This window comes from Mastigoproctus giganteus, chromosome 10, assembly GCF_048544385.1.
Source record: "Mastigoproctus giganteus isolate SK-2022 chromosome 10, ASM4854438v1, whole genome shotgun sequence".
NCBI classification, from domain to species: domain Eukaryota; kingdom Metazoa; phylum Arthropoda; class Arachnida; order Uropygi; family Thelyphonidae; genus Mastigoproctus; species Mastigoproctus giganteus.
Window position 1 is genome coordinate 98,271,875 of NC_143584.1, and position 16,714 is coordinate 98,288,588.

Here is a 16,714-nt window from a genome sequence, read left to right on the forward strand (position 1 = left end):
GTCTTATAATGGGAGATTTTAAATTTCTAAATATTGACTGGAACTTGTGGGTTGGTCACTTGCACACTAGCAAGACTTTTATGGATTTATTGGATGACTGTTTTCTACAGCAAAATGTTCCATGTTCGTGATGCAACCAGAGGGAGTAATACTCTTGATCTGATTATCAGTAGTGATTCTTCATGCATTAAGAATCTGCAGATAAAGGAACCACTAGGTGGCAGTGATCACAGTGTACTGATGTGGGATTTACTTAAAGATGTAACTTTTTTTTTTTTTTTTTTTTTTTTGATTTGGTAGTTGTTGGCGCATCGGCTTCTGTGGCCATATTGCACCTCCCAAGGTTTTTGCAGTACTTTGATCCAAGCCCGAGGCGGGAATCGAACCCGCGACCTTTGGGTTGCCGGGCAGGTACTTTACCCACTCGGCTAGCCCGGTCGGCTAAAGATGTAACTGCCATCATGGGTAAGGGGAAGGGTTTTTTGCTTTCATAAAGGTGACTAAACTGGTCTCGGAGAGTTTTTAAATTCTAGACAGTGGTAGCAACTGATGATGTTACCAACAGTAAATTCTAAAGCCTTCGGGGACTTAATCTTGGAGGGTACTAGACTTTTCATTACTAAAAAATACTGTTCAAGGTTTAGGCCTAAATGGATGTCAGATGAATTTATGAGGCTCATGGCAGAGAAGAAAAATGAATGGGATGCATATAAATTATCAGGTGACACAGAAGCCCATGGCAGATATAAGCTAGTCTGTAATCAAGTCACAAAGGAGGTTAGGCAAAGGCAGATATACGAGAAAACTTTAGCAAAGGATGTAAAGAAAAACAGCAAAGAGTTCTTTACTTATGTAAACTCTAGAAGGAAAAGGATGAATCAGATTGGTCCAATTAACATCGATGGTTTGTCTATTGATGATCATGCTGAAGTAGCTGATAAACTGAATGAGTATTTTGCATCTGCATTCACACATGAGGAGTTAAGAGAGGAAAATGCCAGAAGTTTATCAAACTATAACGGAACTAAAGTATTTTGTAATAACTGAGAGCAAAGCGAAGGAAAAATTGTTGAAGTTAAATATAAGGAAGGCACCTGAGGTGGATGGGATTTATCCAGTTATAGTAAAGGAGTCAGCAAAGGAAGTAAGCAAACCCTTAGCCATAATTATAACAGCTTCCTTTGACTCAGGAGGCCCTCATGGACTGGAGATGTGCAAATGTGTCCCCAATTCACAAAGGGGGAACAAAGGATAACACGATTAATTACAATCCTGAATCTAACTTCTGTTCCAGGGAAAATAATGGAGTCACTGTTTAAGGAAGCGATGCAGGATCATCTAGACAATACTTCACGTATATTTCAGACACAGCATGGGTTTGTTAGGGAGAAGTCTTGTCTGACAAATTTGATTTTATACTATGATGTAGTTACAAAGAAACTGGATGCAAAGAATAATTTTGATATCATATACTTGGATTTTAGGAAAGCTTTTGATACTGTGGCACATGGAAGACTACTGTACAGATTGGAGTAGTATGACATTAAGGGCAAGTTGCTACAATGGATAAAAGCATGGTTGAGTGGAAGAAGACAGATTTGTTATCAATGGACACTGCTCTTCATGGACTAATGGGCGCCTCCGTAGCCAGGTGGGAAGGAGCAGCAGTGCATAGCACACACTTCTTGATTAGACTGGGGTTCGAGTCCATCACCACCAAATACGGAGGATGTGGAAGGGTCAGGGAATGATCACCGCATATTCCCGGAGCAATATGGCCTTAGTTGCTAATGCTCCTGAAAACCAAATAACAACAACAACAATGGACTAATGTTATTAGTGGAATCCCCCCCGGGGTTCGGTGTTGGGCCCATTGTTGTTTACATATTTATCAATGATATTGATGAAAGTATATCAGGGTTAATGTCTAAGTTTGCAGATGATACCAAGGTTGGTAGGATTGTTAATGACAATAATGATAGTATGCTACTACAACAGGATCTGGAAAAGTTGGGCAGATGGGCTGAGAGGTGGCAACTGAAGTTTAAAATTGACAAATATAAAGTACTGCATATGAGTAGCAGTAACCCCAGATTAACATATTAACTATGTGGTACTGCACTCAGGGTAACAGAGAATGAAAAGGACCTGGGGGTAATTGTGCAGTCAGATATGAAGTTTCCTGAGCAGTGCAAAAAGGCTGCAAGAGTAGCTCATGGTGTCTTGTCAATGATATACAGCAATTTTGCTAGCAGGGATAAGGGGATGATTGTCCCCTTTTATAAGGCAATAGTCAAGCCACACCTTGAGTACTGTATACAGGTCTGGAGGCTTCATTTTAGGAAAGATGTAGAGCTGCTGGAACGAGTACAGAGAAGGGCAACGAGATTTGTGAGTGGAACAAAGGGTTGGTGTTACCAAGAAAGCTTTAAGTTCTGCAAATTGCAGCTTCTGGAGACTAGGCACCTGCGAGGTGATCTAATTGAGGTGTATAAGGCCTTGAGTGGATTGAGCAAGCTCAATGCTAACGGGATTCTACCTCTTGCTCAGATTACTCACCTGAGTGGACATAAATTCAAATTAAGGAAAAACAATTGTAGAATAGATGTGTGGAAATTCGCCTTTAGCCAACAGGTGGTTGATAGTTGGAACAAACTTCCATCTGTTGTCGTGGAGATCAGCAACTAACTAGACAGACATTTGGAGTGATGGATGGGTGAAATGGGAAGTGTTTTTTTTTTTTTTTGTTTGTTTGGCTGATGCTATATAAGCTTGCTTTCTTGGATCATATGCCTCTACTAATGCTAAATATATAATTATTATAAATATACCAATTTCAATATTTTATTCTCACTTCATTAATACCCATTAATAAAAAACGATGATAATAATAATAATAAAATAAAAATTAATTAGACAGTTGTTGGTAGTTGAGCTTTTTTTTTTTTTCTTTTCTTTTTTTTTTTTTCTCTCTTCACTTTTTGGGGTTGGGTTAACAGGGTACTGCTAATAGGAGCAGGGCTCATAATCTGTGTTTGCATTGGGGCCAATTTTGCTCTAATTATGCCACTGATATGAAACATGGTTTTGTCACACAGATCTGGAAACAGAACAGGAGTCTATGCAATAGAAACACCACAGATTACCACCACTCAATTAATTCAGGTCATAGCTCTCCACTGGGAAGATCACGACCATAATTTTTTGTGATATGGAAGGAATTCTTTTGATATGTTATGTATCACTTAAGAAAACATTTATTTGTAGGTGCCTATGCTGCTGTTATTTTAAAAATGTGAACAAAGCTATAAAGGAACAGAAAAAGAAATTCACACAAGGTGCCCTCTTTCTTCATGACAATGCTCTTGTACACAAGTTCCTTAATGCAATTTCTGCTCCTGAAATATACAATCTCAGAGAAATTTTGAATTTCAGGAGTTAAGCCACCTGTCCTACAATCCAGACCTAGCCCCTAGTGATTATTTCTTCTTTGGAAATCTGAAGAAACATCTGCATAGATATTGATTTTCAATTGATAAATTTCCAGATATTTCCTCTTTTCTCTCAAAATGGAGGTCACATATTGAACTGAAGTAGAATACCTTTTAGAGTGACCTTGCAGTTCACACATATAGCAGTGTCACACAGTAATCTGTAATTATTGCATGCTTCCTTCTTCAGTAAACTTATAAATATATTCAGTTTTTCAGCTGTGTTTGTCTTTAATTTGTGATGAATAATTATAGTAATTTATCTGTAATTAATCTTTAATTGCTCCATCTGATGTCTGTGCTGTTTTTTTTTTTTTTTTTTAGTCTTTTTATTTATGCAGTTAATAAAATTATGTAAGTAGCCATAGTTATTATTTTTAAAAATTCATTGCATAATTATTTATAAATATATTTATTTAAAATATAATATTTACAATGTATATTTATTGAACAATATATATATATATATATATATATATATATATATATATATCCCATTTTGTATATGAATACTATGTAGTTAACATAGTATAACAAACATTTTTAAAATTTAATTGGCATTTATAAGTGCCTAAGTACACGTGCCTTGAGTGACAGGGGTTCAAGCCCGTGACTACTGAATACGGTGCTGTTTCTTGTATTCAATCTATCATGCGAACTCCTCTGACCGTTTGGTCATCCCGGAGTATAAACAGAAAATTTATTTATTTATTTATTTTACTTTCATATTTCATTAATTTTTGTTGCTTGTTATACATGAATTGAGTTGATTCTCAATTTATATATAATTTGCTTATCTTTTTTGCTGCTAAGGGATTATGTCATCTTAATTGAACTGTTTATAGTTATACTTTATTGCCAATAAGATGCTTCCTAAATGTAAATTATACAGATATGTGTAATTTCAAAAATCTGTTTCAACAGTGTTTTTTTTTTTTTTTTTTTTAATATAGACTCCGAGGTTATTTAACGAAATATGACTGTTCGAGTGCAGATGTTAATCCAATTGGTGGCATCAGCAAGACAGATTTGAAACAGTTCTTGCATTATGCTAAGAAAAAATTTAATTTGCCAGTTCTTGATAAGTGAGTATTTCAAAATTATCCTAATAAAATTAATATCAGCACACTTAAATGTTGCTTCTTACCAGCTATTGAGAACTAATATTTAAGTGTGCTGATTTGTCTGATTTTATTAAATGTTAATTTATTGAAATAAGTAAAATAATGTAAATAACATTTATTTGAGAGAGTTTACAGAACTTTTTAAACACTCTATTGTGAAACTTATGGATTTACAGAAAAGTCACATTTATTACCCCAACAAATGGAACCACCTTATTCCTGTTGATTATTAATGTAAGTGCATCAGAATGTGGTGCCTCCGTAGCCAGGGGAATGAGCAGCAGTGCGTAGCACACACTTCTTGATCAGACCGGGGTTCAAGCCTGTGACCACCAAATACGGAGGATGTGGAAAGGTCAGGGAATGACCACCGCATATCCCCGGAGCAATATGGTCTTAGTTGCTAATGCTCCTAAAAACCAAATAACAAAACAAACAAACAAGCATCAGAATGTACTCACTACATTTTCAAAGTAAAATTAGGAATCTGTTTAAAGATTCGTTATACATGTATCAAAGATGATAACAGAAGTATAGTAAGCTCTTATCATCTTAAACCTCAGAGACCCTAGATTTTAGATATGATAATTATAAAAGCTTATACAAATATGGTATCTTTTCTCAGTAAGTGAAAAGACCCCTCATTTTGGACAATTAGTATTGCTATCTGCACCCACAGATTGTGAACAATTAAAAACTGTTCAAAAACAATTTGTAATACACACTCTGTGGGTATTAAAAATTGTTTTTATAATATTTTCAGGTCCAATCATATAATATAATCTGTTGTCATAAATACAGGATGATTCAAAAAGAAGTAAACACTTTCAGATTTTTATTAAAACAGACTATGCGTATGACAGCAAATTCTCAAATCCCAAACAACAGATATAGTTGTCAATTCTCTGGATTTATGAATCCATCTTTTTTACTCAATTTGACCCTTTCTCTTTCTCACTATCACAATATATAATTGGTGATGAAGATTGTCCCTGTCTTATTGAAAAAAACTCAGTTTTTTATTTTATTTTCACAAAAAATAAATAAAATAAAACTATGTTAAAATTGGATTTTAATTTTGTGAATTTCTCCTTATTTTCATTAATGAATTAATTGGCCATCATAATGTTTGTTCCAAGTCTGTTGTTTCCTGTGTGATATTTCATCAAACTTTTGTGGTGCTAAACTAATTAACAATATCTTTCAGTAATATGCGAAAAGAATACAACATAAAATTTCAAAAGATATGTATTCAAAATTTTCTGTATGTATTGTAAAATCTGGAAAAAAAAAGAGACATTTTCCTTGTGTACTGTATATAGACATGAATTTTCAATTGCAAGCAGCAGGAAACTGATGTAATCAAGCATTTGCTAACAAATAAGCATAACAACATAGAAAGAAATGCAGAAATATATGTAACATTTCATCATAATAATGATGTCATACGCACCAAATGGTTATTTGCATCTTTTGTCAGAGAACATAGTCTTCCTCTGAATTTGTGCCTATTGTGTAGGTGCATTGTTGTGTTCAGAAATGTTTATCATGATAGCAGAAGAATATGATTTGAATATGATTGTGGAAGAAGGAAAACCGCAGACAATAGTTAAATTGCCCAGAATGAAAAAGAAGCAGTGGCGATGGCTCTGAAAAACAGGCCATCTTCATTTTCTATGGATGACAGTAATCAAAGTGATTGCAGGATATATGTGGTGCCACTGTGGCGACTTTTTGTATAAAAAATATATATATATCAAATCGAAAGCAGCTTGCAGTGCCAGCATTGGAAGATAACTCCACAGAATAAAACATTGGACATCTTTTTCTGAAAACACTTTTTATTTTCCTAAAAGCATGTGGAATTCCTTTAAAAAACTGACAATTAGTGTTGATAATGCTTCTGATTTAGTAGACTTAAAAACTGGAGTAGCAAGATTATTAAAAGAGGAGATTGAGCACTTTGTGAGTATAAGCTATACTTGTCATGTTATTAAATTGTGCCTTGAAAAAGGGGACTGCATGCCCTCTTGTGAAAGTGAATGAATACTTAGCATTTATTACTATCTGGAGAGAAGTGGTAAAAGAAAAGATAGATTTTAAAAAAATTCAATTCATGCATGCCACTGAAGTAAAAAAAGATTTTGAAACATGTGAGTACAAGTTGGCTGTCTTTGGTTAAATGTGTAACTAGACTGGTAGAAAAGTGCCAACCTTTGCCAACTTTATTTAAATAAGAGGCTAGAAGTGGTGAGAAAAGCATTACAAATTAAAAAAAAAAATGCAATGAGATCAAGTGGCATGGTTGTTGTTGTTATTTGGTTTTTAGCAGCACTAACAACTAAGGCCATATTGCTCTGGGGATATGTGGTGGTCACTTCTTGACCTCTCACATCCTCCGTATTTGGTGGTCACAGTCTTGAACCCCGGTCTAATCAAGAAGCGTGTGCTACGCACTGCTGCTCCTGCCAACCTGGCTATGGAGGCGCCAAGTGCCATGGCACTGAATCATATTCATATCCAGTTCATGATCAAAAAGCTTTGAAAGACAACAAATTCAAAACTTGAGAAAAAGAGCTTCTGAATTGCAAACATCTGGTAAAAGCAAATCCTGAACAGGCCCAGCAAGCTGATAATTCTAGGCATGTTATCCTACTCATGTAGTTTATCTTTGCTGCCTTGAACAAAGCAATTTTACTTGTTTCTTTTAAATGTTATGGCAACATTTGAAAATCTAAACATGGCTCTTCAATCCAGTATATCTCACTACCATATACTGAGTTTTATTATACTGACAAATTTTAAATTTTCCGCTTCCATTTTGAAGTTGATTACATAGTAGACTAAACCAGAAGGATGAGACTGACTTAGTCATATGCATTTCTTCTGCAAAAGGTTGTGGAGAATCAAAAACAAGAGAACATGATGTAGTAAAGATAACAAGAGCAATGAAGTACAATGTACTTCTTCAATGAAGAAATACTTTATTGCTACATGTGAATACATGATGTATAAGTTCCCATTAAAAAATTGTATTCTTATAAATACTGAGGTAGCACAACATTTCATCAGTTGGCAGTTCATCGGTTTGAAATTTGAAATTTTTTGTGGTCAAGTTTCCAGTACTTCTTGTGTGTGTCAGTAAAGATAAAAAAATAGATGAAGCAGTAAATATTTTGAGCAGCGGTTCTGTCAGTTTCAGTGTGAGAACCTACCAGATGCAATTTTGAAAGAATTGATGTACAGTTGTCCTTGGTTGGGGAACTAAGAAATGCACTAGGAAGCTATAAATGTAACAAAATATATTTAAACAATTCCTCATAGCAGTGCTGTGTATGAGAGAAAATTCAGCCATGTTAAAAAAAGGAAAATTGAGTTCAGATCTTCTCTTTCTCGTGATGCTTTTGAAAATGCTCCTAATAGCAACACCTAGAGAGCAGGGCCATTGTTGTGAACAAAACTTAAACTTTTTGAAGAGGGTAAAGTCTGCAATATATCTAAAGTCAAAATCAGTCAGTGTCTGATAGAATATCTAAACAGAAATCCACAGAAAATGTTAGGAGGACTAATATTAAAAACTTGTAAAGACATTAAAAACATGCTGCACTGGTAAAGAATCCTGTGGCTGTATTTTAAAATGAAATGTGTATTTTGCCATAAAATTTAATTTTTTTTGTGTAGTCTGAACCTTAAAAAGTTTGCTTTTTCTGAAAAATCTCCTATTCTCATGTTTTTAGCCAGTTTTGGCTCATGAATCTCCTGTTTTCCCTCCTACATTACAGATGCCTGATCTTGAGCTATTTGAAAGTAAAAGATTGGCAGGTGGTTTTGAAAAAAAAAAAACATTAATTCTGTGGTTGTTTTTTTTTTTTTTTTGTTTTTTTTTTTTAATCCATCCCCACTTTATATCCCATCTTACATGCAGACCATATTAAGTTGATCTGCTCAGGTAGAACCATTTTTGGTCATCCAGTTTGCAAGTCTCTGAGTACCAATCAATTTATGATCATATAATGTTTATAATGGGGAATTTTAACTTTCCATATATTGACTGAAACTTGTGTGTTAGTCACTCAAACACTAGCAAGTTTTTTTGAGGATTTATTGGATGACTGTTTTCTACAGCAGCATGTTAGAGAGGCAGCAAGGTAGACAGCTGTACTCTTGATCTGATTATCCACAGTGATTCTTCATGTATTAAAAATTAGTAGATAAAAGAACCACTGGGTGGCAGTGATAACAATGTATTGATGTGGGATTTACTTAAACATATAACTATCCTTAAGGGTAAAGGAAAAGGTTTTTGCTTTCACAAATAAGACTGCAGTGGTGTCTCAGACAGTGTTTAAATTTTATACAGTGGTACCAACTAAGGATGTCACCAACAACAAATTCTAAATGGGAAGCATTCAAGGAAGTAATTTTGGAAGCTACTAGGTTTTTCATACCAACTAAGAAATACTGTTCAAGGGTTAGACCTAAATGGATGTCAGATGATCTAATGAGACACATGGAAGAGAAGAAGAATGCATGGGATGCATATAAATTATTAGGTGAGATATATGCATGGGATTTCTTGAACTAGTAGGAAATCAAGTCACTAAAAAGGTTAGGAAAGCCAAGGCAGATTATGAGAAATCTTTAGCAAGTACTCAAAGAGAAACAACAAACGCTTCTTTACTTATGTAAACACTAGAAGGAATGGGATGAATCACATTGGTCTACTTTATTTTGATGATTTAACTGTTGATGACCTTACTCAGGTTGCTGACAAACTGAATAGGTATTTTGCATTTATATTCACACATGACAATTTTTTTAGGGAAATGGATGCCAGAAGGTTATCAGAATCTAACAGGGAACAAATGATTTTGTAATAATTGTTGAAGTTAAAACATAAAAAAAAGACACCTGGGATGGATGGGATCTATGCAATTATATTAAGGGAAGCAGCAAAGGAGGTAAACTAACCCTTAGCAATATTTATATATTTATGAAAGCATCTTTGGATTCATGGGAGGCCCCTGTGAAGTGGAGATATACAAATGTATCCCCAATTCACAAAGATAGATCTAAGGATGACATGAGTAATTACAGATCTGTTAGCTCAACTTCTATTCCAGGTTAAATAAGGAATCCTGGTTAAAGAAGTGATGTAGCCACTAGACAGGAAATGCAGTAATGATTCAGATACAGCATGGGTTTGCTAAGGGGAGGTCGTGTGTAACCAATTTGATGATTGGCACCTCCGTAGCCAGGTGGGAAGGAGCAGCAGTGCGTAGCACATGCTTCTTGATTAGACCAGGGTTCGAGCCCGTCACCACCAAATACAGAGGATGCGGAAAGGTCAGGGAATGACCACCGCATATTCCCGGAGCAATATGGCCTTAGTTGCTGATGCTCCTAAAAACCAAATAACAAACAAACAAACAACCAATTTGATTGGATAATATGATGCAGTGAGAAAGGAAATGGATACAGAAAATAATTTTGATATCATATACTTGGATTTCATGAAAGCTTTTGATACAGTTGCACTTAAAATACTGCTGTAAAAATTGGAACAGTGTGACATTAAAGGCAAGCTACTGCTATGGATAAAGGGATGGTTTGGTGGGACAAGAAAGAGAGTGGTTATCAATGGACACTGTTCTTCGTGGATAATGTTATTAGTGGAGTTCCACAGGGTTCATTGCTGGGCCAATTGTTGTTTTCTGTATTATTAATGATATTGAAGTTATATCAAACTTAATGACTGTGTGAAGGTTGATACAAAGGTTGGCAGGGTGGTTAATCACAGTAATGAAGGTATGCTTCTGCAACAAGATTTAGAAAAATTAAGCAGATGTGCTGAGAAATGGCAGTAGCAGTTTAACATTGACAAATTATAGGTACTGCATATGGGTAGTAGTAATCCCAGAGTAACGTACCAACTGTGTGGTACTACACTCAGGGTAGTGGAAAATGAAAAGAATCTGGGATAATTGTGCAGTCAGATATGAAGTTCTCTGAGCAGTGTAGACAGGCTACCAGAACAGCTTGGGGTTTTGTTAGTAATATACAGAAATTCTGCTAGCAAGGGATAAGGAGGTGATTATCCCATTGTATCAGACCAGTAATCTCCAAAGTGGGGTGCACGAGATTCAGCACCATTCTATTCATCAATAGATACTACTCAAGATCTCACAAAAAAAAAGATCAATTAAGTGTTATTGTACAACATGTTCACTTAATTCACGACGAAAATGAAAAATCCAGAGATTTTGAAATTTGTGAAACATTTATTAGGATTCTATGACATGAATGATCATTCGGCAGAAATGATGATAGATAATATAATGAAAATATTACACAAACTAAATATTCCCATTAAAAAATGTTATGGTCAGAGATATGATGGGGCTAATGCCATGAGTGGGTTTATAATGGTGTGCAGTCACGCATTAAAAGGATCCAATCAAATGCAAAGTACATTCATTGTGCATGTCACAATTTAAAGAAAGACTATCAAAGTCTTCGTAATAAATATGTCCATGCTATCACTAAACAGAAATATGACTACTGGAAAACGTTGATGAAAACAGCAGGAAATAATGACCCTTGGAGATTGGTTTATAAAATTTGTACTGGCAAATTCAGAGCAGCTGCTAATGTTATATATTCTATTGGCAAGGGCACCACTGAAACATGTAATTGGGAAGATTCCATGAGTGCAATCTTGGATCACCTTATAAGTAATGATAATATGGCTGATAACCCATGTGATAATCTAGAACATCGTCATATGCAGGCGTTGAATGAGTGGTATGGTAACAACATTGAAGAATTACTCTTTACCCATGATGAACGCCCGGGGGCAATTCTGTGGCAATCGGAAGGCTTTTTCTCGCTGTTTGTGAGAGCGCTCTATATATTTCTTATGTGAATCACAGGATTGTTTGTTCTTCCTTTTGCCTAGAGGCTGGTGAGCTTTGCACCACTGCTCATACCTCCATGTGGTCTGGGGTGAGCAGACTTGGGGGTAACCCCTTGCTTGGCTGAATTGAGCAGTTGGTATAGTAGAGGCAAGGAGTTTTGTTTTGATGTTTAAACTTTTCGAAATTTCAAAACTCAGGAGCGTACTTATTTTACCTCTCCTGAGGTAAAATAAGCCTTCACAAATTAAAGGATTTTTCCCTGATACCCTTACTCATTGAACTCGAGTGGGGTGGCTTTTATTTTGCTTGTGAATAGATTTTTATGAGCATTTTAGTCATTCAGGGTACACCATATTGGGCTCTCGATCCGGTATTGTGAGTTTGTATATTTTTTAAATAGTTGCCTGTTTCCCATTTTTGGGATTCAGCTTTTATTGTAAATATATTTAAATTTTATAATATATAATTATGGAAGAAGATTCTGATAGCCTACAGAAATGATTAGTGAAGAGGAATTGTTAGAAGTAACATCAGCAGTCACCGACAATGAAAGAGAAGAGATAGATAAGGAGATTCCATCACAAGTACAGGACTTAGCAGAAATTAAGATATTCTCTGGAAAAACTATTCCAAGAACTCCGCCGCCTAAGGGTTCTGCTTCATTATCTTTCTCAGGCCTGCCTCAGACCTCACAATCTAAAAGTGATAGTGCGTTAAAATCAAAGACAAGCAACAGTGCCAAGAAGGAACAGTCTCAAAATATAGATATAGGAGGGATATATAAAAGAAAGCGAGATGATCATAGTAAGGAAAGATTTAATTTAAAGAGTTTGAACATGTTAAAGAAATAAGAGGAAGATTGAAAGTCTATTTGTTCAATAAATATAGTCAAGTTCCTACAGCGGCCATGAGAATAATCTTGGAGATGTGGGATGTGTTGGAAACAAAGGCAATGGATGTATATATGGAGAACTTGCTATTGAGGGAATGATTAGATAAAAAAGCTCAAGAAGTGAAAACTTCTTGAGCTATTCAGTGAGGGGAATGCCAGAGGTGTATTCAACTCTGGCAGTAAGCTAGAGAATCTTGTAATAACTGAGAGTAAAGTGGAGGAGAAATTGTTGAAGATAAACACAAGAAAGGCACCTGGGGTGGATGGGATCTATCCAGTTATATTAAAGGAGGCAGCAAAGGAAGTAAGCAAACCCTTAGCCATAATTATGAGAGCTTCCTTGGACTCAGGGGAAGTACCCATGGACTGGAGATGTGAAAATGTGACCCCAATTCACAAAGGAGGATCAAAGAGCGACACAAGTAATTATAGACCTGTTAGTTTAACTTCTGTTCCCAGAAAATTAATGGAGGCACTGGTTAAAGAAGCACTGCAGGATCATCTAGACAAGACTTCAATTATAGCTCGGACACAGCATGGTTTTGTTAAGGGGAAGTCTTGCCTGACCAATTTGATTGGATACTATGATGCAGTCACAAAAGAACTGGATGCATGGAATAACTTTGATATTATATACTTGGATCTTAGAAAGGCTTTTGATACTGTTGCACATAGAAGACTGCTGCACAAATTGGAGCAGTGTGGCATTGGAGGCAAATTGCTGCTATGGATAAAGGGGTGGTTGAGGGGGAGAAGACAGAGTGGAGAAGTGGTAATCAATGGACACTGCTCATCGTGGACTAATATTATTAGTGGAGTCCCTCATGGTTCAGTATTAGGTCCATTATTGTTTTCTGTATTTATAAATGATATTGATGATGGTATATCAAGCTTAATGTCCAAGTTTGCAGACGATACGAAGGTTGGCAGGGTTGTCAAGGACAATACTGACACTATGCTACTGCAACAGGATCTGGAAAGGTTGAGCAGATGGGCTGAGAGGTGGCAAATGAAGTTTAACATTGACAAATGTAAAGTACTACATATGGGAAACAGCAACCCCAGAGCAATGTATCAAATCTGTGGTACTACACTGACAGTGGTAGAGAATGAAAGGGACCTGGGGGTGGTTGTGCAGGCAGATATGTTCTCTGAGCAGTGCAGATGGGCTGCAAGAGTAGCTCATGGTGTATTGTCAATGATATATAGGAATTTTTCTAGCAGGGATAAGGAGGTGATTATTCCCTTGTATAAGGCAATGGTCAGGCCACACCTAGAGTACTGTATACAGGTCTGGAGGCCTCATTTCAAGAAGGATGTAGAGATGCTGGAACGAGTACAGAGAAGGGCAACAAGATTAGTGAATGGAACAAAGGGGTGCTCTTACGAAGAAAGGCTTAAGTTTTGCAAATTACAGTGTCTGGAGACTAGGCACCAGCGAGGTGATCTGATAGAGGTGTATAAACCCTTGAATGGTTTGAACATGCTCAATGCTAATGGGATTCTTCCTCTTGCTCAGAATAATCACCTGAGAGGGCATAAATTCAAATTGAGGAAAGACAGATGTAGGATAGACGTGAGGAAATTTGCCTTTAGCCAGCGGGTAGTTGGTTGGTGGAACAGACTTCCATCCCTTGTCGTGGAAGTTGATAGCCTAAATAAGTTTAAGGCTCAGCTGGACAGGTATTTCGAACGAACAGAGGGGTGAAGTGGAAGTGGTTATTTTTTATTTATTTATTTTTTTTTTTGGCTGATGCTGCATAAGCTTGCTTTCTTGCATCAAATGCCTCTACTAATGCTAATGCTAAACTTATGCTGGAGTAATATAAGAAAGTCCAAAAGAAAAGACAGTCCCAAAGTATTGTTGATAAAAGGTGATAATGGAAGATTCAAAACCAATGAAGAGGTGAAAACGAAATTATTAAAAGAAGTAAAACCCTTATTGAAAAATGTGAAAGTAAAAAACATTAGAATAGTACGAGATTGTGATGTTGCTAGTGGAGGCCGAGGGAGATGATGATCAGTAGCGGATTAAGGTCGGTTGAGGCCCCGGGCGCAGAAGAAAATATTGGGCCCCTTAAAAAAAAGAGAGAGACAGGGAAAATAAAAATACATGTTAACCATTTTTTTTAAAATAAATATAAAATATTATGTACTATTAATGTTTTATTTCCAATAAAATTTGAATATAATATATGTGTAATATAATTAATAATAGCATAATAATAATCACAAAGTTTTGAACTAATAGTTGAACATATTAGTTCAACTAATTTGTTGGGGTTTTGCGTATAAAGTTGGGATTTTGCGTGGGCCCTTCAGAAGTCGGGGCCCAGGGTGCGCGCCCGGTGTGCCCGCCGTTAAATCCGCCTCTGATGATGATATATGCAAAATCAAAGGCTGTTCCAAGATACAGGAAGTGGGTTTAAGACTGAGTGTACCAAGGACAATTCATCCAAGGATTGTGATTTTTGACATAGGTAAGGATGTAGACCAAGAAGAGCTCCTGGATCAGTTGTGGCTAAGGAACTGTAAAGTCTACGGAGTGTCCAAGAAGGCATTCAATGAGAATGTTGAGCTTGTTTCTGTAAATAAATCTAGGAATAGTGATAAGGTTAATTGGGTGCTGGAGGTCAGGCCGAAGGTCTGGAAAGTTATTGGAAAGCATAAAAGATTATATGCCCTATGGATGGCATATAAATTCTGTGAAATCTTCTTGGTAACACAATAGATTTAACCGTGAGTACAATTTCTGTTTATAGTAAGATAAAAAATTGGCTGGTCCTTGAAGACTTTTCGACTAGTGACCATAATGCAATTCTCTTTGAAATAAGTAGTGTTGTAGTTGCCAGAGAAGAGGAGGAGTTAGCAAGATCTGCGATGCATACTGTAAATTGGACCAAATTCGACCTGGCTTTCTGTACTCAAATAAATAATGTCAAATGGAATGAATTGTCCGATATTGAGCTTGTACAAGAGTTACAAAAGGCTTTATATGTATCATCAAAGTGTATGCGTAAAAAGAAATTTAGAAGGCATCCTGTAAATTGTTGGAGTGGATTATTGGATTTACAGAGAAAGGAGTTAAGGACTGTTAGAAAACAATTTAAATTTTATCGTCGTGTTGGCGACGTTAATATGGCTGATATATATAAATTAGAATATAGGAGGTTAAGGAAAGAATATGTTAGGAGTATAAAGGTTGTAAAAGAAACTTCTTGGATGAAGTTTGCGAATGAGAAAGGATCGAGAGACCCATGGGGATCAGTTTTTAAGATTGTAACTGTAAAAGTATGTTTTAATGAAATGAGTTATGCAGTTAATAGTGGAAATTTTAGTGCTATTGATTGGTACGATTCCACAAACATAATCTTGGATCATTTGTTTCCGGCATTAGAAATAGAACAAACAGACCAAAATTGATATGAAACATTACCTCTGATCAGAGGTAATGTTTCATATCAATCTGATAAGGATGAAGTGTTGTCTCAAGATGACGTTTCAGAGGCTATTGCACAGGCTAAGGACGACCGATCGCCAGACCTTGATTTGATAGAGGCAAAAGTAATGAAAAGAGCATTCCATTCGAGACCTGTTGTCTTTGTGGATATGTATAATAAATGTTTAGATAAAGGTTCCTTTCCCCCTACCTGGAGAACTGCACTATTAAGGTTAATTATAAAAAGTCCAGATAAGATAGCCTGGTGCATACCGCCCGATTGCTTTACTATGAATGACTTATTATTTACATATGAATGACTATGTATTAGTAGAATTATGATTAATAATCATTATGATACGAACAAAACCTGTTGTCCTCTTGTAATCAGTTTGGTTATAGGAAGGGAAGATCAACAGAAGATGCTGAGGGTCAGATGGTGAATTATACACAGGAGTATTGAGGGGCAGTATGTACTTGGTGTTTTTGTGGATTTTCATGGTGCGTTTGATAGGCTGTGGTGGGAAAGGATCTTAACTAGGTTAAGAGCAACAAAATGTTCTGAAAAATTGTTTTCTATGTTTCAACAATATTTTGAAGATAGGAAAGTTGTCATAAGAACAGCTTACACAGAAATTGTAAAAGATGTAATGAGAGGTTGTCCTCAGACCTAGTGCATGGTAATAGATGAATTTCTGAAACGAAATTATGTGGGTGTTGATGCGATAGCTTTTGCCGATGACTTCTCTTTTTGGTGTATGGTAATGCTCGAACTCATATAGAAGAACTGTAAGAGTTTTGGGAGATTTAATGGAATGGTCCACATTGTATGGCTTACAAATTTCTGAAAC

At 36.0% G+C, this 16,714-nt stretch overlaps 1 protein-coding gene across 1 annotated transcript in view; it reads left to right on the forward strand.

Moving 5' to 3' along the window:
* The window catches only part of Nadsyn (NAD synthetase), a 370,732-nt gene that overhangs the window by 318,612 nt on the left and 35,406 nt on the right, over nucleotides 1–16,714 (forward strand). The window contains exon 17 of the mRNA XM_090382985.1: nucleotides 4,445–4,576. Within this exon, the coding sequence (XP_090239111.1) occupies nucleotides 4,445–4,576 (132 nt within the window). The remainder of the gene's footprint in view (nucleotides 1–4,444; nucleotides 4,577–16,714) is intronic.